This window comes from Neomonachus schauinslandi, chromosome 12 (genome assembly GCF_002201575.2).
Source record: "Neomonachus schauinslandi chromosome 12, ASM220157v2, whole genome shotgun sequence".
Taxonomy (NCBI): Eukaryota; Metazoa; Chordata; class Mammalia; order Carnivora; family Phocidae; genus Neomonachus; species Neomonachus schauinslandi.
This window is the reverse complement of record NC_058414.1, coordinates 20402370-20426837: the sequence shown is the minus strand read 5'-3', so window position 1 is coordinate 20426837 and position 24468 is coordinate 20402370. Positions and strand designations below refer to the sequence as shown.

The window sequence follows — 24468 nt, the reverse complement described above, 5'->3', positions numbered from 1 at the left end:
ATCTATCTATCTATCTATCTATCTATCTATCTATCTATCTATCTATCATCTATCTATCTAAATAATCTGTGAACTGGTAGCATAGAGAGATAACAGAACAATTAAGTGCAAATCAGAAAAGTAAGTACAAACACTGAAAACTTACATTACTTATAAAACTTACATTCAAGGGTCAAGCACTAAATTTTGGGGGGAAGTGAGAAGTTCTTTAATCCCATCTACTCTTACAATCTTGTCTTCCTGGAGCTCAGACATAAGAAAGATACCTGAGGTAAAGTTGGGTTCACAATCGGGATGACCTGCTTTTGCTTCTCTGACAGGATGATGATGTCATCGACAGCCCACTGGTCGTAGCCCTCACCCGAGAACACAGGCTGCCACCAGCGAAACCTGGTGCAAGGGGTCTTAGCAGCAGCTGGGAGCTCCAGGTAGACGAATCTGCATAAAAGCAAATCATTTATGGCTGGAAAGGAAAAGCTGTGTTCTTAGCAGCTGTTAAAATAATAAGAATAGCAACAAGAGAAAGTTCAGTTTTGTTTGGTCTCCTGATATTTTTAAAAAGTTTCTAAGTTTATTTTTTCTTAAGCTTTTATTTACTTGAGAGAGAGAGACAGAGAGCGCATGAGCAGGAGTGGGGAGAGAGAGAAGCAGACTCCCCGCTGAGCAGGGAGCTCGACGCGGGGCTCGATCCCAGGACTCTAAGATCATGACCTGAGCCAAAGGCAGACGCTTAAGCATCTGAGCCACCCAGGCGCCCCCAAAAGTTTCCAAGTTTAGAGAGATCAAGAGGTTTAAGATCTTAAGTGCCTTTAGTCCTGGTCATGTTTATTTCATTTGCAATTGTACTTTTTGGAGGCAGATATTTCTACTAAGTTTGATTTACTGAACAGTCGTTTGATTACCATGACAATGGTATCATATTTTTAAGAAAAACTTCGAAAAAACTGTTCCTTTGTATGTTATTACATTAAAATAGCATTAATTTTTTTTCCAAAGCAGTTCTTATTGTGCATTAATAGGAATTAAAAATGAAACAGAAGATCACCCATAATCTTCTGCATGGGGTTAACCTCTGTTAACACCTTGATGTATATCATAAAAGCATGTAATCTTTTACATAGGTGAGATGTATGTAAAATACAGTTTTTATTTCAGTTTAAAATTTCATATTATATAATAAGTACATTCTCATGTCAGTATAATTCTTTCTTTTTAAGATTTTATTTACTTATTTGTCAGAGAAAGAGAGAGAGAGAGAGCACAAGCAGGGGGAGCAGTAAAGGGAGAGGGAGAGGGAGAAGCAGACTCTCCGCTGAGCAGGGAGCCCAATGTGGGACTCGATCCCAGGACCCTGGGATCATGGCCTGAGCCAAAGGCAGATGCTTAACTGAGCCACCCAGGCATCCCTAATTATTTCTTGAGATCATTTTACTGTCTATATATTTTCACGACACATACTATTGTTTTACTTTTTCCTGTTATAAATAATTCTGTAATGAAAATCTTTATGCATAAAGCTTTACCTACACCTCAGTTTCTTTCTTTTTTTTTTTTTTTTAAGATTTTATTTATTTATTTGACAGAGAGAGACAGCGAGAGAGGGAACACAAGCAGGAGGTGTGGGAGAGGGAGAAGCGGGCTTCCTGCTGAGCAGGGAGCCCGATGCGGGGCTTGATCCCAGGACCCTGGGATCATGACCTGAGCCGAAGGCAGATGCTTAACGACAAAGCCACCCAGTTGCCCCTCTCAGTTTCTTTCTTTCTTTCTTTTTTTGTGTACTACATAATATAATTTATTTATGTATTTATGTATTTATTTATTAACATATAATGTATTATTTGTTTCAGGGGTACAGGTCTGTGATTCATCAGTCTTACACAATTCACAGTACTCACCATAGCACATACCCTCCCAATGTCCATCATCCAGCCACCCATCCCTCCCACCCCCCACCACTCCAGCAACCCTCAGTTTGTTTCCTCAGGTTAAGAGTCTCTTATGGTTTGTCTCCCTTTCTGGTTTCGTCTTGTTCATTTTTCCTTCCCTTCCCCTATGATCCTCTGTCTTGTTTCTCAAATTCCACATATCAGTGAGATCTTATGATAATTATCTCTCTCTGATTGACTTATTTCACTTAGCATAATACCCTCTAGTTCTATCCACGTCGTTGCAAATGGCAAGATTTCGGGGGTTTTTTGGACGGCTGCATAATATTCCATTGTGTGTGTGTGTACATACACAGACACACACCACATCTTCTTTATCCATTCATCTGTCAATGGACATCTTGGCTCTGTCCATAGTTTGGCTATTGTGGACATTGCTGCTACAAACATTGGGGTGCATGTGCCCCTTCGGATCACTACATTTGTATCTTTGGGGTAAATATCCAGTAGTGCAATTGCTGGGTTGTATGGTAGCTCTATTTTCAACTTTTTGAGGAACCTCCATACTGTTTTCCAGAGTGGCTGCACCAGCTTGCATTCCCACCAACAGTGTAGGAGGGTTCCTCTTTCTCCGCACCCTCGCCAACACCTGTCGTTTCCTGACTTGTTAATTTTAGCCATTCTGACTGGTGTGAGGTGGTCTCCCATTGAGGTTTTGATTTGAATTTCCCTGATGCCGAGCGATGTTGAGCACTGTTTCATGTGTCTGTTGGCCATTTGGATGTCTTCTTTGCAGAAATGTCTGTTCATGTCTTCTGCCCATTTCTTGATTGGATTCTTTGTTCTTTGGGTGTTGAGTTTGGTAAGTTCTTTACAGATTTTGGATACTAGCCCTTTATCTGATACTCAGTTTATTTCTTTAGGGAAGATTCCTAGCAATGGAATTATCAGGCTGAATGAACTAGTCATGTTTAAGGCTCTTGCTTTTTCCAAATTTCCTCCTGGAACAGTCCTACGGTTTGCAGAAAGACACAAGAGCACCTGTCTTGCTGCTCCTGTGTGGAGACAGCACTGGTGTTATTATTAAAAAATGACCACGAGACTGTTGAAAAATGGTATCTTTTTATTGCAACAGAGGTTGGCTATTATTCATATTTTATTAAACCTCTAGATTTAATTAAACCTCTTTTGTAACATCGACTCACTTCTTTTACCCATTTTTTTAAGCTCTTCACAGGAACATCAGCCCTCTGTTTCTCATATTGGTGGAAAATATTTTCTCAGTTTTTTTTTTCTTTCACTGTTTTCTGTTTTCTTTGACAGAGATGTGTTACATGTGTATGTAGTTTTATGTCTGCAAGTAGTATATTTCTATGTGAGTAGCCCTTTTCTCTGTTAATTCTTCCATTGAATTTGTGTTTAGGAAGTTTAAATCTCTTTCTAAGATCAGATACTCACTTAAATGTTTAAATCTTTAACCAGTCTTTAACAGTTTTTGATGGGGTCAGGTAATGATCTAAATAGATAATTTTCCCCAAGAGCCTACCCATTTTTTTCTAACACCACTTGATTGAATAACCATTTTTCATTGATAGTTCATGCACCTTGTTTTAATATACATATTTTTACATATATGTGAGTCAATTTCTAGGTGATCCATTTGCCTTCATTGTTTGTTCTATCCATGCACCATTTAAAATTATTTAAAGGTTATACAGTGTATGTTTTAAAATCATGTAGGGCATTCCTCTATTTTTTTCCCAAAAGTTTAAGCTTTTTTGCCAGTTTATATTTCTAGATATAAAGTTCCCCAAAACATATCACTAAGATTTTCATTGGAATTGCATGAGATATAAATTAAGAGATTATCTGCATATCACAATATTTAGTTTTCCTATCCAGAGATGTTGTATTATTTTCCATTTATTTGGTTTCTTTTATATCTCTGTGCGAAGTTTTGAAGTTTCGTAGTTCTTCTTTACAGAGATGCTCAGTACTATTGGTTAAAGTTATTCCTTATATTTATGTATTGGCCACCATGAATGGGGTCTTTTTCTGATATCTCCCAACTCAAAATTTCCCCACCATTTTAGTATCATAGAACTCTTTGAGAATGTGGTGAAATATTCTGGCCCTAAAGAAAAATTCCCATAAATAAAAGCTGAATATTTCTGAAATTTGAAAAAGCTATTGAATTTCTGTTTGTCTATACAGTAATCTAGTCACTTTACTGAATGTTGAATAATTTCCAGATTGACAATGATAATGTTCGGAAAAAATAATTTGAATTATTTTAAATTGCTGTTTAAACTCATTTGGCACCATTATCAATTCCCTTTGTCCTGTACTGGGGGAAATGTCACCACGTTCGGTCTCCCACACACTTGCTGACATTCTCCCTGGAGGTTGTGTCTCTCATTTTCCCCAGTTACTCCCCTCTGGTTTCTGCCTCTCTCTGTGTCCCTTAGAAGAAAAGCTTTTGGTTGGTCTGTCTGCATGTTTACTTATGTTATATTATGGAAAGTTATGTCACCTTTAAATGACTCAATGTTTTAAAACAACAAACTTAGGAACCTTCAAGCTACAAAATAGCTGTATGTTTACAGTATGTTCAAATATATTTAATTTGTGAGAATTGGACCTATAGAGTCTTCAATAATATTTTTCTCCAATAAAATGAGGTTCAGTTGTAAAATGCAAAACAAGATGTTAAAACTTGACACGGTTGATGGTCAACATATAAAGATTCTGTCTTTATGTTAAAGTGCAAATCCTGAGATTATAAAATGGAATACTCTAAAAGTGATATCCTTGAATAAATTTTAATGACATATAAAATATAAAGTATAAACACAGAATTTCAAAATGCTACATAATTGTAAAATAACTAAATACACTGATTGCCTGGTATAGGTATTAGTATTAAACATGAGTCATTTTCCCAAACTCCTTACCTGTCATGGTTTTTATTTATTACGTGTATTCTTCATCCATGAAAATAAAGACAGGGATGGGCCAGTAAAAAATTTTAGAAAAACCTGAGCCCCACAGATACTTTGTCTAGGGTTAGCTCTGCTATATGAAAACTTTAATAAAATCCATCTTGCTGTTAAATCTAACCAATGAACATATTTATATGTTAATATATAAATGTGTGTTTATACTCTCTCCATATAAAAATAATTTTATTTTATACAAATTTATATAAATTTATATTTTCATATATTATATAAATTTATATTTTATACATGTTTAATACTAATTTTATTATATATAAATAACTTTATACATATATATATATAAAATATATGGTGTGTGTGTATTTAAAGAACGTGCAAATGGGAAAAGTGAGTTTTCTGTAGGAAAACTGGTCAATTGTCTTACTTTTCCTCTAGTCACAATTTTTCTTAAGCTTTTTAAAATTCAGCCATGAAAACAAGTACTCTTTGTCCAGAAACAAATGAAACGAAATTTTTATATGCTGAGCTATCATTTAACTCAGATACTTATGAGTTTGTCTACTTATTAGTTTTATTTTTTATTTTATTTTTTAATTTTCATTTTTTTATTATGTTCAGTTAGCCAACATATATAGTACATCATTAGTTTTTGATGTAGTGTCTACTTTTGTAAGAGTTAGTGATATTTTGGAAACAGTGCACAAAAATGTACTCTTTACCACTCCTGGAAACCAGTGGGAGGCCATCCGGGGCGGTTACCTGGGTTTGCTGAAGTCTGAGAAGTACATCTCTGCCAGCAGGTGCCACTGGATGCCCCCGTTGTTGCTGTACTGGAGGAGGACGCCCTCCTCTCTGCTGTCCGGCTTGTTGCACGCAGCGCTCTCTCCACCAATCTGGATGTAGAACTGGACAAAGTCCACCCAAGAAGTATCCAGATCCCAGCTCACCAGCTGTCTTTTCCCAGCCTTTCCAAAAGACGTAAGAATCATAGATTCAATCATCTGGGAGCTCACTGGCACTTTGCTGTTTCAGTTTCAAGATCATACAAACATCCTAGCACCACAGAGAGATGATTTTGTCCCCATTTAACGTTGAGAGGCGCAAGTCATGCCATTTAATTCTTCGCTCAGGTTACGGTAACTGTTCCTGACTACGTTTGATTAGTCTCTGCATCATTGACTCCCAGACTTGGTTATGAGACCCCTGGGAACTGCTAATCATAGAAAGAGTATTCAAAAGTCTTTAAAAATAAGGCAAAATTAATTTTAATTAAAACACTTCCTCTATTTGCTTTGTAAATCTCCTCCAGGCAGAGTTATGGAGAAGAAAGACCATGTACTTTGAAATCAGTTAGAGTTGGGTTGGAATTTTAGCCCATTATTCATGCTGTTCACTAGCTGTGTGACCTTTCTGAGCTTTTATTTTCCTCAAAGGTACAATATGGGTAATAATACCTTCCTTACAGGGTGCTGTGACAATTAGATGAAATACACGTTGCATGTAATTTGCTGAGCATATGGCATGCCTTACTGAGGAAACATCCTCTCCAGAGATATGCCCTGACCCCCCTCCTCCTTGGGAATTAGAGTGAAACTGGCAAAATAGAAACTTCCTGACAAAAAGAAAGAGTACTCAAGTCTCTGAGGCTCCTAGTCTCTCTGTCTCGGTCTCCTTCTTGGAAACAGAGGTTGGGAGGGATCATTTCGGTAAGTTTTTGTGACTATGAAATGGTCTTTGTGTTTTAAAAATGTGAAAAATTTCCTCAAATCCAGCAACTTGCTTCCTTTGCTCTGTGTGTCCCCTACATGTCACAGTCCTGTTGTGAAGTACTAGGTTCAAATTAACAAGGTTTGTCATCAGTCCTGTTGTAAGTAAATGGGTTCATGCTAATGGGACGGAAAAAAGGTTTGCTCATGAGATTCTTCCACCCAAACAGATACTGCCAAAGCTAATCCACAGACTGCACCGAACTGGTCTTGGAGAGCTCCCAAGGAGTTCAATTAAAAGTCAGGAAGAAAAATTGAGATAGGATACATAGTATAGAGAAAAACACCCCTCACACTTATAATTTAAACCCTCCTCTAATCCACTAAGTTAATTAAGAAAGGGTTTCAGTTATTAGAAGTCACAGGGGAAATACTTGGGGATAATTAAAACAGTACACTGTTACTGATAAATCTAAAGCCAATTAAGAGATTCCAAAATAAACAAGGGTACCAGCGAAATGAGAACTGAAGTTAATCCTGAAATAGGAACTTATTCTTTGGAACTCTCAATTTGAAGTAAGTATTTGAGAAAAGCTTAGAGGTAATATGCATTTTCAACGTGTTATATGCACTTTTAACTTTTTAACTAACCTCAGAGGTTATTATAATCTGGCCTAGAATTTTCATGCCGCAGGATCATTACAGGAAGAATGATTTTCAGAAGAAAACCTACAGAACCTTGCTAGTTAATTCCAATCCAGCAAACTTCTATGAAAAGTTTGGCACGTGGAAATGAGCCAGAAGGATCAAGATGTAGGGTGAGGAGAATTATAAAAATCCAATTATCACAATTAGCTGGTTGGAATGATTAGTCTATTGTGAAAATCACAGAGCAGTGTTGTTTTTCCAGGAGACTATGGTGTTGGTCGACAAAGGTTTTAAAGGTGTTTTGTGGGATTTTTGTAAGTGGTGGAAAATATCATACAAATGCTTAGTTTGGCACTGAAGATGTTTTTTTTCCCAGAGAATAGCACAAATCATTTTCTTTTGTTCAGTGACCTGAAATGCTGAACACTGTTTTAAAGGGAGATAAAAAAGAAAAAGGAAATGGCTCATGGCAAACTTTTTGTCAGAATTTAGAATTTGATGTAACACATGCTTTGCAGTTTCTCTATTCTACTATGATCAATGTATTTATGTGTGTATGTCTAGATATATTTACATGTGTAACATGTACACGCGTGTGTGTTGGAGTCATAGGTTACAGATCTCCTCGCTCTTGGAATGTGAAAAATACTCTCCTATTTCCCCCCCACATTCTAGGTCAAAATGGCTCACTGCTCTAAGGGTTTCAATGAAATAAAACACATTTAAAAGTAACGCTTTCAGAATCTAAAGACTTTATAACACAACCTCTAAAACATTTCATAAAACTTTACCCTTATGCCTATTAAAATCTTCTTTAATCAAAATGCTACTAGAAAAATAATCCTACTATATTTATTTGAAAATAACCATTTATTTAGAACCTCTTGTCTTCCAATTTTCTTTCATTTGTTCATTCATTCCTTTCTTCAGTTATAATTATTGGGTGCCAATCACACCAGGCACAATACCACAAACTTGAAAGGAGAGCTCACAAGTATGTGTAGTGACAATATGACAATTAGGGCCGCAGACCAAATTCTACTCCTTGTCGAGTCCCATTTGGTCATATGATCATCTATCAATTCTCCAATCTAGTCCATCTCAAAGGTACTTACTGATTTGTAAATGCCTACCACAGGGCATGCTTTTCTGAGCTGAACATCTTATCTAGAGTTCAGCTCAGTCAGTAGGACTCAGCATCTTGCTGGGTCCTACGAGAATAAAAATAAAAATATGATCTATGTATGTACAGAACACCAATGAGGGAGGAATTCAAAGAACGGAGAGATCAGTGTAGTTTGCCATAGTCCCACAAAGCTCCATAGAGCAGCAGGATTTGAGCCAGATGCTACAAAGTTTATAGGGATAACAGAGATGGTGGAAGGCATCATGGTAGGCAGTGGAGATTAAGCAAAGACAGGGAAATTGGCAAAACCTGGGATGTGGAGGAGAGATTTCTGTTTGGAGCAGAGGTCTGACATTTCAAAAAAGAAAGTAAGTTGTACAATTAGGGCAGCAGTATTGGAGAGCATCCTGAATTCTGTGATAGAGGAGGGACAGGATAGAAGCACATTTTAGGTTTAAGGTGGTTTGCAAAAGGTGGTGGATGTGCAGAGCTGTTCTTTTGGGTCACTGTCCCTGCTGGTGGGGGCTGCCAAACCCTGTATCCCACCTCTCTGGCTATGCCACTCAGAGTACGCCATTCCCCGGGAAACTGATTGGCCAATCCGAAACCTTCCCCAGATTTTTCTACGGGGCTGCTCAGAAAGCTCTGTGGCCCCACTACCATTCTCATAAATGACAGTTGACCTGAAAACAGAGAGAGTTCTGTGGGCATTTGAGTTTCTGGTTCCAGATATCTCTGAAGCCAGTTTTACCTTGTGTCTTGATTACATGAACCAAATTTCCTCCCTTTTTGCTTAAGCTAGTTTCTCTCACTTAGAATTCAAAACAGATCTGCCTGATACAAGAGAAAAAAAGGAAAAAAAATGCTCTTCAGATATTTGGACAAAAATTTAGGAAGAAAGTTGGATTGGGAGGGGAAGAGAATGATTTTACTTTTGAAATGCTGATTTATTTTATTTTTTTTTTAAAGATTTTATTAATTTGACAGAGAGAGACACAGCGAGAGAGGGAACATAAGCAAGAGGAGTGGGGGAGGGAGAAGCAGATCCCTGCTGAGCAAGGAGCCCGATGTGAGGCTCAAGCCCAGGACCCTGGGATCATGACGTAAGCCGAAGGCAGACGCTTAACAACTGAGACACCCAGTCGCCCCAATGCTGATTTTTTTTAAAGATTTTATTTATTTATTTATTTATTTATTTATTTATTTATTTATTTATTTAAGGGGTAGAGAGAGAGAGAGAGAGCATGCGAGCACAAGTGGGGGGAAGGGGCAGGAGGAGAGGAAGAAGCAGACTGCCTACTGAGGCGAACTCAGGGCTCCATCCCAGGACCCTGAGATCATGATCTGAGCTGAAGACAGACACTTAACCGACTGAGCCTCCCAGGCATCCCTGAAATCCTGATTTTAAGTTAGTGGCAGGGCACACATATGGAAATATCTAGTGATACCAATTTTAAATATATTCTCATAAAATGTAATTGTGATAGCTAACACTTACTGAATGATTTCTATGTGTCCAACACTATTCTTTATTCTTTACCTTCATTAACCCAGTGATACTCTCGAAGTCCCACTTTACAATAGAGAAAACTGAGGTACAGAAAGATGTTATAAGGCTGCAAGATGAATCAGCTAATGAGTTTTGGAGCTTAGGTACCGATCCAGGTAGCTTTAGTATAGAGATCATCTTGAATTACAGTTATATACATATTGATATGTAACCTTTCTATGTTCGAAATATTTGTGTGTATGCATACGTGTTTACTGGGGTGTTTGGTACATATTGGTTAAGGATTCATAATCTTATTTAAAATTGATGCTTATGGGAGACATAATCTTCCCATTTCTGAACAATTACATGGTGTGTCCAGATCTGTGCAATGCATATTGGTCACTTGTGGAAGATTATCTCTAACAATAATGACGAGTGGATGTTCAATGTCAATGGATAGGAAATATCATCAAATGGAATTCATCCCTGATTTTCTATCATTCTCTATCTTGTTTGCTTGCTGCTGATTCTTTGTTCTGCACCTGCATCAAAATAAAACCTGTACCTATTTTTGCATTTGCATAAATTAAGCTATTTTGGATTTCTGCCCAGATTCCACAACATATGAGCCCTACAGTATATCACCCACACCTGTGTATTTGTTAGGTGACGTAGACTGGGACATTTCCAGTTGTCCTAGAATTGGTGGCTATAGTACCTGCTGGGAAGTGGTTTTAAGCACCTGACATTCTAAAGAGAGCTGCTAATAAGTAGGGTTAGACACATAGCTCAGGTTGAAGAACTAGGCCTGCTCCCACTCTAGTCCTTTTGAGGACTAAATAAAGAGATGAATTAGAGGAGAGAGAAAGAAAATAATGTCTTGTCTAGATGGTAGCTAGGGAGGAGAGGAGGGTAGCTCGCCCCTCCCCATCGCTAACCAAGCAACAGGGGTTGGGCGTGTTCCAAGAGAATCGGTCTTAGAGATTCTGGGTGGCACCTTAGTCCCTCGGGGGTGTCTACTGACCTGTCTGTCCCACCTGGTGCTGCCCCTAGTAAAGGTGAACACTGCAAGAAAAACTTCTACACTGTCTCTGTACGGACTTCATGTCTGTGTGCTCCCAAATCCATATGTTGAAAGCCTAACCCCTAAAGGGAGGGTATTAGGGGGTGGGTCCTTTATCAGGTTATTAGGTTATGAGGGTGGAGCCCTCATGATGGTATTAGCGCCCTCATAAGAAGAGACACAAGACAGCCTGCTTTTTCTCTCTGTGTTCTCTCCACCATGTGAGGACACAATGAAAAGACAGCCAACTATAAACCAGGAAGAAGGCCCTCACCAAACACTGAATCTGCTGGTGCCATAATCTTGGACTTCACACCTTTCAGAACTGTGAGGAAAAAAACCCATTTTCCATTTAAGCCACCTAACCTATGGTATTTTTGTTATAGTAGCCTGAGTTGACTCAGACAGTCCTGTATCATCAGACACCACCAGCAGGCTACAAACTGAGCCGAAATAGGATGCGAGATGTCTGCTCAACATGGACAGTCAGTCCCAGGGAACAGCTCTGCACATCCCCAAACCCCAGCGTCACCCCTCCTTCTTCCAATCATATTCTTGAGAGTAATGGATTGACAAATTTAACAAACACTTACAGAAGCGCTTTCTATGTGTTCGGCACTGTTCTACGTGACCTACAAGTACCGACTCATCTACTCTGCATCACGATCCTGATGAGATAGAATACTCTTATTTCCACTGTACAGATGAGGAAGCCAAGCCATACCGAGGTTAAGGGTTTTGCTCAAAGTCACACAGCTAGGGAGTGGTGGAATCGGACTGCAGCAGGCAGCTGTTGTTCTTAACCTTGAGGCTTCGCCTTCACCACCCCTGCTCACTCCTCGCCCCCAGGCTGCACGTTCACGCACCCTCCAATGCCAGGGCGAGAAGACAGGGAGTCCCTGCCCCACTCAAAGACCCTCAAGGCATAAGCCTGGCTGGTATGGCAGGAGAGGAAAGCCACAAGATTTAAATCAGGGACAAGAAGGAAGGGCAGGAATTCTCAACGGCCCTACCCTGGATTTGTAGTAACCCCAAACCATCATCAAACTAGCAGAGTTTCCCAAATGTAGTTCAGGGATAGGAATTTGACAAAGGAATTTAAAAGCAAGCAGTGTGGGGAAACATAAAACTGTCCCACGTTTGTACCTTCTGAGTTCAGACTGCTCCGTAAATCGCTCACTTACGGAAATAGCCATTGCGGGGATCACGTATTCCCATAGCTTAGTCAGACCTTCGTCATCACTCACCCCTAGCTCTTACCTTGCTGAAATACAGAGATGATCCAGATGAGATGACCCCACACCCTTGTTCTGGCTTTACAACTTCTCCCCCAATGACTTCTTGCCAGTCAGACTCCCAACCATTCTGGTTCTCAAAATCCGACATGATCGTAGAAGGAAGGGCAGCTTCCGGGCGGCATTCGGTGCCTTGGTATCCCTGGTCACACCTGGGAGAGAGGAAGGGCCACGTAAAGTCACAGCCTCTTTTCTGGGAGTGCCACGGCCACGCACCTGCATTTCCCACGTCTCCCTTTTGCTCAGACCTTAGCATTCACACGAGATTTTTCTCCACAATGTCAATCTGTGTATGTGGTCGTAATAAGCTTCAGTTTTTGACATTGAAAAGAAAAAAGGACAGAATCTTTTCTTAAAAGAAATGGTGCTGTAACAGCAGAACTGAGGCATCAAGGAGTACTGAGGGAGGAGATGGGTACATGCGTGCACGTGCGTGAGTGTGCGCGCGCGTCTGTGCGTGTGTGCGCGCGCGCGCGTGCGCGTGCATATCGGCGACGGGGCGGGGGGGTGGCGTGGGAGGAGAAGAGTGGGATCTTCCTGTAGATCTTGAGAGTCACATGGAAAGGTCTGCTCATCCGACGTGTAGCTCTGGCCATGTTTTATGGCTCCTCTTCCTGATTAAATTCCGTCTCTTTTAGAGTCTTTAAGTATTCAGGTGTGTTCCTTTCTCATCCTCATTAGCGATAATCACCGTCTCCCCCTGCCTACAACCTTGAGCTTCTGGTCACGCGGCGCAGGAGAGCGCGCAGCAGCTGTCTGACTTGTGTTTTAAGACTGTCAGGGGAACGGAAGGGAAACAAACAACAGCAAGGCTCTTTTAACCCCAAAGAGGACTTTGGGGTTAATTAATAAACTCTGAAATTTAAACCCAGGAGGCCTCGTCTTGAGGTGAGATTTTGAAGTTTAGGATATACAGATTCAGACTTCACTTAAAATGTAACAGCATCTTTTACACCTAAAATAAGAGCAGAAAGGAGGATCGTTTTCCTTTTGGCTCCTTCATTATTTATCAGTCTGTCCGTACCGCTCTGATGACAACGGCCGTGCTATCCCTCTGAACGCAAACCCCGAGAAGCAGGCAATCGATCACACGTGGCGGTGTGTGTACCTGCACACGCCGTGGTCACATGAGCCGTGCCCACTGCACATGTTTGGGCATTGCTGGCCAATGTAAATGCTGTCCAAAGCCCACTCGTCTTGGGCTGTGTAATAGCTCTGACTCCAGCGGAAGCGGGTGGCACTGGACCTAGAAACAAGGGACGGTAGCGAAAACAGTATTTTAGCGGACACACGGTAGAACGAAGAATGTCAGAGTTCGGACTCTTTCAGATGACTAACTTTCTGGAACTTGCATTTAGCTGCCAATCATTTTTCTTTGGTAGTTGAAAGTCTGTCTACTCAATTATTAGCGATCATGACGAAAAGTTAAAAAGGAATCTGGATATATACCTCCATCTTAATTTAATTTGCGACGTTTTGAAGAAAAACAAAATACCAGATTTTTTTGTTGTTATGCAGAGATTTGATGCTAGGAAAAGCAAGCAAGAAAGAAGGAATATTAAAAAAAAAAAAAGGTATATACAAAAGAGCCTCTCTTCCACAGAGGAAAATGTGAGGTGTTTCAATCATGGTAATGAAATTTCTTTCAATAAATAAACAGCAGTTATTGGAAAACTCCCAGGGAGCTCTCAATATAAAACAAAACTTTTGTTTGGGGGTATTTTTTTGGGCTTGAGGGACATGCTACAATGTGCTCTAAGAAGAACATGTTCTAGAAGTAAGAACATCTGGGTGCTAAATTCTGCTGATTATTTCAGAAACATTAACTTGGGTAGGTTTCATGGACAAGCTGATGTTAAGTGGAAACAAAAAGCTAAACAGTCCATTACACATAGAGAAACACTTGAGACCTTGATTCGTCTAAACCAGATGGAAAGTCTGAAGAAGAGAGTATTTTGAGAGCAATGTCAAGAAAGTTTCCATCCACTGACAGTCACAAAAAATTCTTTTCAATTCCCATCATATTTTTTGCCTCTAGAAATTTTCAGGGATTGTGATTAGTTCTTTTTGGTCAAAGTGCAAAACAAAAGAAAACAAAAAGGATTTGCAGAATTCATGTGCATGCTCCATTCCATTGATTAAACCCTCCCTAAGTACACTGTCTACACATACACTTGATCTTAACTGCTCTGAATGATCCCTTAACGTCTACTGCATCAATTACCCACATATTAAATACTCCCTAAGTATGTAACAGATTGTTAAAATCCAGACTAAGCCTTGATTGTTTATTTTGCCAATGATGTGTGGCTAATATGTTACATTTTCATTCCTAGTAGGATAATTCCAGGATGCATCCAGTAGACACTGATTTGCTGCATATCAGCACTTGTCAAGATATATGCAATGACAGAGATACACCTCCTCTATGGTAATAGTTTATATTTGAAATCTAATAGCCATCACAATTTTCATAGTCCCATTAAGAAATGGTTTGTAGAAGATCCTACTATAAAAGTAGGTACATTGTTTTAGAGCATGGAGCCCTACAGAGGAGAAGCAAATTAAGTTTCATGCAAAGGAAAGATGACTGTATCTTGTCAGGACTGATAATCTGATCAAGTCTGAGGCCACAGGTGTCTAGACTGTGAGCTCTTTTGGGGACAGAGCTATCTTTTGTCTCAACAGTTTGCACAGGAACAGAATTAAGTAGGTGTACCAAAAGAGACTGCTAAAAAAATGAGTCAATAAGTGGATGAACAGGCCAGGAAAGGGCAGCCTGCTTCTGCCTTCTGTAGGTAATGGAGTAAAGAATGTGCTAGGGGTCTGGGGACTTGGCCCCTTGGACTCTAGCTCTGCAATTTATCAGCTGTGTGACCTTTAGTGAGAAATTTAAGCCTTCAGGCTTTCTAGTTCCTCACCTCTCAAATAAAGGGATTGGGCAAACCAATTTCTAAGATCCCTTCTAGCTCGTAAATTTAGTGATTGTTCTGGTGGTTGTTGACTGAGGTGATGGTTTATTTCCTATCTAGTCACATGCCTACGTGAAACCCATGGCATACATTGTTTTGAAGTTTTGATATTTCAAACATTAAAATGGGGTGGGAGGGTTTCAGACATGTCCCAGATTTCCCAGTTTATGTATGTTTCTGAACAGTCACGTAAACACATTCTAAATTCTTTTACTTAGTAAATTAGTCCTTATGTGCATCTTGTGAACTCTTGAAAAAGAGACTATTTCCTTAAGATAAAAAGCTTAAAGTGGATTTTTCCATTTAAAATTACAATCCACAGTTTAATGTGCTGATGTTAATTAACAGAAAAGGAAGCAGAAGAGGTTGAATATTGGCTTCGTTTTTAGTGAGAAAAAAAAATTAGCTGTGTGAGCAATCTCCAGCTGGTCACACATGAGAACACAAGGTGTGATCTCACTGATTTGCACCTGCATCACTGCTAAATATTGCCCTCAATACAAATATTTAATTTGCCAACCCCCCCCCCCCCCCTCAGATCTAAGCTTTCTTAGAAGGAACATTTTGTGTGCTTCGGATTGGGTCTGAAAGTGGGACCATTGCTATGTGGATCATGAAATGAAGTTGACTTGCATTTAAAACCCAAACTCTATGGATTCCTCAAAGCAACAAAACTTGTCAGTCTTGTCTTTGATTTTTTTCCCATATAAACTTCTAGACTGAATTAAAATAGCATCGAGTCATCTCTTGGTAGTTAGGTATTAAGGTATCAAGGCTGAGGAACTGAGGTAAATGAAGGCTGACTAAACTGTATTTTCCACTCTCAGAGTTACTATAATTACATTTACCCAATTTTCTGAAACTTATTCAGTCATTAGGTGTAGATTTGTTTATGAAGTAGCAACTGACAGCTGTTTGGGTCTCATTAGGCCCTGTTCTTATGTAAATGCTCTCATAAAAACAAAATTAATTTTCACTGGGTAACAAATGTTCAGTTCATATACAATATAATTTCTCTAAGCAGGTGTATATATATTCAATATTTCCACTCTAAGTTGTCCTATCTAGCATATTTTCCAAAGTTAACAGATTTTTGGTAATGTGGGGACCACATTTGCTTGTGTGTATTCAATTTAGAGTTGTGTATGTGTGAATCAAAGCAGCAGAACAAAGATTTGCCAAAAGGAAAACTGCTTAAAACTAAACTGCACTGTTTTCCCCAATGCTTAAGAACAACATGCTATTTGCAAAAGTTTGAAATGAATATAATAAAGTTATCAAGAATGCCAGGAATACTAAATGTACTTTATAGCAGAGCTTTTAAAAAACATTATAAATCCCAAACCAATGATAATAACCAGATGAACACTTTTTTTTTTAAATATATATAGCAATGATGTTTAGTTTAAGTATTAGCAGGAATGTTAAAAGAAAATATCTTATTGGGTTTGTTCGTTTTTAAAAAATATTTTTACTTTCTTTACCCAGGGCTTTGAAAAAAATTTGGAAAAGCAGAGTTCAATTATTCAGTTACATGGATTTAAAGGCAAATGGTTGCACGAATAATCTATAGACATCGAGGCACACTGAATTAGAATTCTATTCAATGCCCCAACATTTAATGAGTACCCAACATGTGGCAGGCAGTGTTGGAACTGAAGTGTTTAAGGGTCAAATAGATTTCCTCTCAAGTGTCTAATAAACATTGATGAGAATTGATTTTTCTGACTATACTAAAACTTTCAACTCAGTGGTACTATCTTGTAAGCTAGGAAATAATAATGCAACATACAATCTGTGAAATAACATACAAAGGTTTTTTTTCTTTTTTTGATAAAGGACAGTATTTTTTGGATACTGCCTAAATTACATTAAGAATAATAGTTTAGCGGTGCCTGGGTGGCTCAGTTGGTTAAGCATCTGACTTCAGCTCAGGTCATGATCTCAGGGTCCTGGGATCAAGCCCACACTGGGCTCCCCATTCAGGGGGAGTCTGCTTTTCCCTCCCTTTCTTCCCTAACCCCTCTCCCTGCTTGTGCTCTCTTGCATGTGCTCTCTCTCTCTCAAATAAATAAAATCTTTAAAAAAAAGAATAATAGTTTATAACATTTCTGGAGATGAAAAGACATCTCTAAGATACACTATCAAGATGAATTTACCATCATAATTTTGAAATTATACCTTACATGTCAATCAATAAAAATCAACATTTTTAAATAATGAGGGTGATACACTTAATGGTGAAATAATCATAAAGAAAAAACCTCAGTAGCTTTACAGCAAGTATGACTACTATTTCAATTGTTTGATCTGTTGCTTTTTTATAATCATGATAGATATGCTTGGAATACCACTGAAATTAAATACAAATCCTGATTATATTCCCAGCAGTAGACATAAAAAAGTAGGATGTTAGAGAAAGTAGCAACTTGTTATACAAAGCATTAACAGAATATCTAGGAAATGGCTCACAGTTGGATATAAAAAAACCTGTGGAAATCAAATTTCAAGCATTTTATTCCAACTGACATAATGATGAATCCTTAAAAATAATCAAGGAGACATTCTTCTATAATTCAGTAATTCAATCTCCAACTAAAGGACGTGTAATAATAATTCTGGGTTGTTATCTAACCAATTGTTTTGTGTAGAGCCTAGCTTCCACGTAAAATAATCGAAGAAGTGTTTATTTAGTAATTTTCTCTTTACAAAAGGGCTCTTGGAAGGCTGATGCCACAGAAAAATACAATTCTTGTCTCTTTCATGTTTTTCCTACTACCCACATCACAGAATCTTAGAATTCCTGAACTGAGAGGGACTTTTAAGATCATCTAATTAAACTTCATTCTACTCATGAGAAATCAGGCTTGAGGAGGTTGTGAATCGTTAAAATCATGTGATTAATTAATCACTGGTAAGGATAGACTGAGAGCTTCTAATTTCTAGTCTAAGTTTTTTTCTTGGGCAAGCTTATCCTGTCACAGGGCTTCAAACAGTACTCATGGTATTTAATGCTTCAACCCAAGCCTCTTTTCTGAGCTCCAGATGTATAAGTCCAGTTGGCTTCTCGACATTTCTGCTTGGATAGATAAGTATCTTAAACTCCGCATCCCAGAAACAGAACGCTTTATTTCCTGCCCCAAATCCACTCCTTCTCCAGGCTTCCCCACCTCGGTCAGTTTACCTAGGCCTCGGATTTACAAACTGGTTTTGATTCTTCCTTTTCTACCACAGCTCCCACGGAGTGCATCAGCAAGCCCTATTTGATTAAAATATATTTCACAATGACGGCTCTTGTCTTGTCTGCTACAGTCATACTCCAAGCCACCTAAACATGGAATGCCTGGAAACTTCTAACTCAACTCCCTGTCTTCACTCTTTCTCCTACAATCTATTCCTCACCAGCAGATGCCCAGAGCAATCAATCTAACAAAATTATGTAATATTTAGGGAAAAAAGGTGTTTTTCTCTTAAACATTATCAAATATTTAAATTTCTCCCTAATTACTGAGGCTTTAGCTTCTTGGGGGATGATTTTTATGGTTACTGAGAGAATGTGAATAGTTAAAAAAGTGTGTATTAAGCTTTTGAAATAAAAAAGTAGGGCTTTGCAGCGAGAAAACAGCCTTGAAATGCAAATTGTCTTGACATAGGAGATTCTGGATGCTGTATCCTTCCCTTTTAACATATGTCAAACCTAAAGGAACAGCTCATTGAGTTGGGGCAGAAAGGGAGGTCAGAAAAAGCTAGGACATAGAGGGTATTATGCTAAGTGAAATAAGTCAGACTGAGAAAGAAAAATACCACATGATTTCATTCATACGTGGAATCTAAAATACAAAACAGGGGCCCTGGGTGACTCAGTCGGTTATGCGTCTGCTGAGGTCATGATCCCAGGGTCCTGGGATTGAGTCCCCACATCGGGCTCCCTGCTCAGCGGGGCATCTGCTTCTCCCTCTCCCCCTCCCCTTGCTTGTACTCTCTCTCTCTCAAATAAATAAATAAAATCATAAAAAATAAAATGCAAAAAATTGAATAAACAAAAAGCAGAATCAGACCCACAAATACCGAGAACAGACTGTTGGTTGCCCCGGGGTAGGGAGGGTGGAAAAAATGGCTGAAGGGGAGTGGGAGATACAGTTTTCCGTTTAGGGAATGAATAAGTCACAGGAATAAAAGGCGCAGCATAGAGAATGTGGTCAGTGGCATGGTAGTAGTGCTTATGACATACATAAGCATAAGGTACAGAGTTGTCAAATCACTGAGTTGTACACCTGATGTACTAATGTAACAGTGTGTCAAACATACGAAAATTAAAAAAAAAAAAGTAGGACAAATGAGGGTTCTAGAGGGAAGGGGGTGGGGGGATGGGTTATCCCGGTGATGGGTATTAAGGAGGGCACAGTCTGCATGGAGCACTGGGTGTTACACGCGAACAATGAATCATGCAACATTACATCAAAAACTAATGATGTAATGTATGGTGATTAACATAATAAAAAAAAAAGTAGGACAGTTTGGGAATCAAATTTTCATTAGTTCTATTTTTCAAATATCCTCAATATAAAAGAAAGATCTGGGTCTTTTGATGACAAAGAAAATTCATCTTGCCATGGTGCTTAACTCTTCTTCATATTCAAGTCGCGCTAACAGAGATGGTAAAAGTTAAAGTCACTATGGATGTCATCTCTCACCAAGTTTTCTGGGGAAGAAGCACTATGACTCTTCTCCACTGCGTGAACTCACTGGCATGGTAAATACTTGCTGACGTGAATTCCTGACAACTCGGCATACTTGGAAGACATTCCTAAGAGAGAAGAAGGCAAAAATTAAACTTGGCTTCTGTTCCTCCAGGGACAATGTGTTGACTCACTCACCATAAATGCAAAAGGCCTTAGAGAAATCTAATGTCATAATCTTAACTATTTGCAATATGGATGTAATCCATGATTCTTCCTTCTGTGAAGCTGAAATATTTGGGAAATAACGGGGAAACAAGTGTCACCATGAAATTAAATGTCTTTTAATTCTCACATATAAAAATGGACATGGACTAGGATCCATATTTTGACCTTTTATCATAACATTGGCATTTGGCAAAATTATTCTAATCACTGTGCTATTTATGCATGTATTGTAATGTCAGATCACTGTGTATAGAAAGAAGTACAATTTGATCCTAAGAATCTGGATCTATGTATTTCTTTCTTCTTTTTTTTAAAGGCAAGATGTGCCAAATTTTTAATATGGACTACCTACAGGTAAAGAGAGTTAGAAAAGAACAGATGAAGACATGCTATAGGGAGAAAAGAAAGAGAGGAAGGAGGAAGGAAGGGTTAGAGAAAACTTATGGAGGAGGAGGGTTAGAGAAAATAATATTCCAAACACCATCCTAGAGTACCCAGTCCTGAAGTTATTCTCATTTCTTTTTTATTTTCAATTATAATTTAGTATCTGATAGTGCAGAATGTGGAATCCTTATTGCTGACTTGACTTCAATGCTAAGTTACAAATAACATTGTTCCTTTTGAACCAAATCTAAACTTTTGAATTGTAACTCTCTGCTTCCTATGTAAAAAGAAGGAGCCTACCAGCATTAGAGAAAACAGACTTACCTCTTGGACCAGGTGCCAGGTGAGGCCGTGATTGTTTGAGTACTCCAGCTTCACCTGGTTGTCCATGTGCGGAGTGTATTTCTGGCCACAGCCCATCACCAAACTGAACTGAATCATATAGGATGCTCCTATCTGCATTGACTGTGTTTCCACATAGCGCATACTTGACGCAAGTTTAGAATCTCCTGTGAAACTGAAAGACAGAGGTGGGAATCAGAAGATTAAAAACAGCGAAGTATTAAGGGAAAACTAGGCTCTTCATTTCATACCATACACCAAAATAGCTTCATTTTGCTTGTTTAAATCTTGCCAAGCTCGAGAATGGATTTCAGTCAATCTAATAAATGCAATTAAAACAATCTGCCTATCAAAGAAGCAATGTTTTTTTTTTAAAGTTAATACCTAGAGTTGTCAAATATATTTAAAAATGGGTACTCACTCATACATCGTTCATGAGTGTAAACCTTTTGACTCATTAATCTCACTTCTTAGAATCTATACAAAGGAAATAATCCTAAATTCAAGGACAGTTTTATAAAATATGATGAATATTGCAGGTCTACTTATAATAGTAATTGGTAACCATTTCAATGTCAAACTACAGGGAAAATGGAATCCTTAAGTAAACTGGGATAGACACTTGACAGATCATCCATATTTCAAATATTTATGAAGGTAAGGTAATCACGTTAACATGCTTATGAGAAAATAAATTTTTAAAAATCCACAAAATGATGCATAAAGGAAATTCACCAGAATGTTTGCAGTGGCTCTAGTTGGTGGTGGGAAACTAGTTCACAGCTTTTCTTTTCTTTTTTTTAATTTTCCAAATAGTCTTCAATGCTTAGGCACTTTTTTCTTTTTTTTTTTAAATTATGTTATGTTAGTCACCATACGGTACATCATTAGTTTTTGATGTAGTGTTCCATAATGCTTAGGCATTAAATACTGAAAACATCATAATGTAGTTTTAATGACTGTGCCTCAAGTCAGTAAAATTTTACTGGATCCCAGCTGAGTACCATGTAATTGTAAACTGTTTGAAGACAGGCACAATTACTTTTTTAGAGCAAGCTTCTCATGGAATTTATCATCCATCAGAGGAGATTAAAATATGGACACATTTTCACTGTGGTTAATATGGGTCAATGTAAACATTCCCAGGGTTAACCCCACTGGGGTTTGTCTGCCACAATGCTTGGTACTGCTATTGTGAAGCAGGGTCAATACCACACATCAGCAGTAGCTCTTATTAGTCAGGGAGATGAGCTGATAAAAAGGGAATGGTGCAAAAATCTGTGATCTGTTTGAGGCATTTAATATTTTTTCTTATTTGTCCTTTGCTGAATCAGCAAAATAAGGAATAACTACTTCACCTTGCTTCTTGCAGACATTAAGATGTTATTTAAAGATGGAACATTGTCCATACAGAGGATCATCATGGGTTTGGGCTCAAGGTTACAAAATGCAAGAAGCTTTTTCCTAACAATGACTAATTACTCTTCACCAATTTTAAATTCAGTTTTTACACTTGGACAATGAATAGAGGAATAAAATGGTTAAGAACCCCAAACTCTGCTTTAGCTGAATGGTCAATAAAAGGAAGGCACGTGTCATATTTATCACTGCTGGTGTTACACACCCAGGGCTTACAAATTGTTTATTGTTAATAATAAAGATGCCCACACGTTGTTGAGTCTAGGCCATATCTTCAGACTGTACTAAGCACAATACCCACATTATCATCCTTAGTTCCATCCTTACAATAACTCTGTGAAGTAGGACTAATACCTCTAGTTAACAAATGGGGAAATAGGGATAGTAAATGGTAGAGATTCGGTATAAACTCAGCTCTGCCCAACTCTAAAACCTCTTAACCAATACACGATCTCTCTATCTTTCTATTGTTAAAAGATGGAGAAGAAAATGCTGCAGTTTTGAATAACTTTCATATATAGTTAATTTAAAAATCATTAACTTTCAGTTACTGTGTAATGATACTTTGGTGTTAGAGTATACCCATGATTGCTGCTGTGTGACAGAGTGTATGGGATGCATTCTCACAAACACAAAGCTGCAGAATGCAATTTTTAGCAATATTACAAAACAAAAGAATAAATATAGAAGAAAAACACTAGTAAACTATAGGCACAAACTTGTCCATATAAATTCCAAAGTCTTTTAAGTAAGAAAAAAAGTCCTGACTGCTTCTCCCCATGAGAAGTAAATGTTGCTTTTGACTTCAAGGGTTAAATGCTCTTTCTAGTGCCCCTTATGAGGAAGGTAAATAAGGGAGCCAACTAATTAGTCATTTGAATTGCTTACTTTATTTTTTAAAAATTAAAAAAAAAATTTTAATTTAAATTCAATTAATTAACATATATTGAATTGTTTACTTTAAAGGTATGCTATCTATCCTGGGCAACTGGGAAAAACCACACGTGCAGGGCAGCATAGTCTGCAATCCACGGAGAGCGACTAGAACTTTCTCACTCATGTCCTGCACAGTATTTCCTCACCCCAGCATTTCTGAAATAATTTAAGATTATTTTCATAATCAGTTCCTTGTAAATTCCTCCCTTCAGAGATGGCTTAGTGTCCTTGCAAATCTAAGAGAAACAGAAAGAAATGCTGTGTTTTGTAAATGCTGCCTGCACGTAACTTTTGCATGGTTACAGTCAACCATGAACCTGGTTAAAGACAGTGGAAGGATGTGCTCCGTGAGCTACCCTCACGATAACAGCTTTTAAAGGTGCTAAGACACCAAGAAAGAAACAACATAAAAATGATATAAAAGGACAAGAGTGAGTCTCAGGCGGCTGGTTGGCTCAGTTGATAGAGCATGTGACTCTTGATCTCAGGTGGTGAGTTTGAGCCCCACACTGGGTGTAGAGATTACTAAAAATAAAATCTTTTAAAAAGATCAAGAGTCTAAATGAGATCTGTTAAAGTGACAGTAAAATTCTTACTTAGCACAAATATCTGTTCTACTAGTAGTTGCATCTTTTCTTGTTTTTGTTGTGAGCTAGACCTGAATGCTTTCTAACCAAAATGCTTGCCATACTTCATGGTACCATATGATACCTATCCTGATATATATTTTTTTAGTTTAAATTCAATTAGCCAACATATAGTACATCATTAGTTTCAGATGTAGAGTTCAATAATTCATCAGTTGCATATAACACCTAGTGCTCATCCCATCACATGCCCTCTTTAATGCCCATCACCAATTACCCCATCCCCCCCACCTCCCCTCCAGCAACCCTCAGTTTGTTTCCTAGAGTTAAGAGTCTCTCATGGTTTGTCTCCCTCTCTGATGACTTCCCATTCAGTTTTCCCTCCCTTCCCCTATGATCCTCTGTGCTGTTTCTTATATTCCACATATGAGTGAAACCATATGATAATTGTCTTTCTCTCATTGGCTTATTTTGCTCAGCATAATACCCTCCAGTTCCATCCACTTCAATGTAAATGGTAAATTTTCATTGTTTCTGACGGCTGCATAATATTCCATTGTATATATATATACTACATCTTCTTTATCCATTCTTCCGTTGATGGACACCTAGGCTCTTTCCACGTTTGGCTATTGTGGACATTGCTGCTATAAACATTGGGATGCAATGCCCCTTCGGATCACTACATTTGTATCTTTGGGGTAAATACTCAGTAGTGCAATTGCTGGGTTGTACGGTAGCTCTA

General features: G+C 38.3%; 1 protein-coding gene across 2 annotated transcripts in view; it reads right to left on the bottom strand.

The window, feature by feature from the left end:
- The window catches only part of RELN (reelin), a 516612-nt gene that overhangs the window by 108105 nt on the left and 384039 nt on the right, over positions 1-24468 (bottom strand). For both annotated transcript variants that reach the window (XM_021682887.1, XM_021682888.1), the window contains exons 21-26: positions 20764-20956; positions 19843-19955; positions 13285-13422; positions 12142-12328; positions 5606-5811; positions 267-438 (exon numbers count right to left, since the gene is read on the bottom strand). In XM_021682887.1, coding sequence (XP_021538562.1) covers positions 267-438; positions 5606-5811; positions 12142-12328; positions 13285-13422; positions 19843-19955; positions 20764-20956 — 1009 coding nt within the window. The remainder of the gene's footprint in view (positions 1-266; positions 439-5605; positions 5812-12141; positions 12329-13284; positions 13423-19842; positions 19956-20763; positions 20957-24468) is intronic.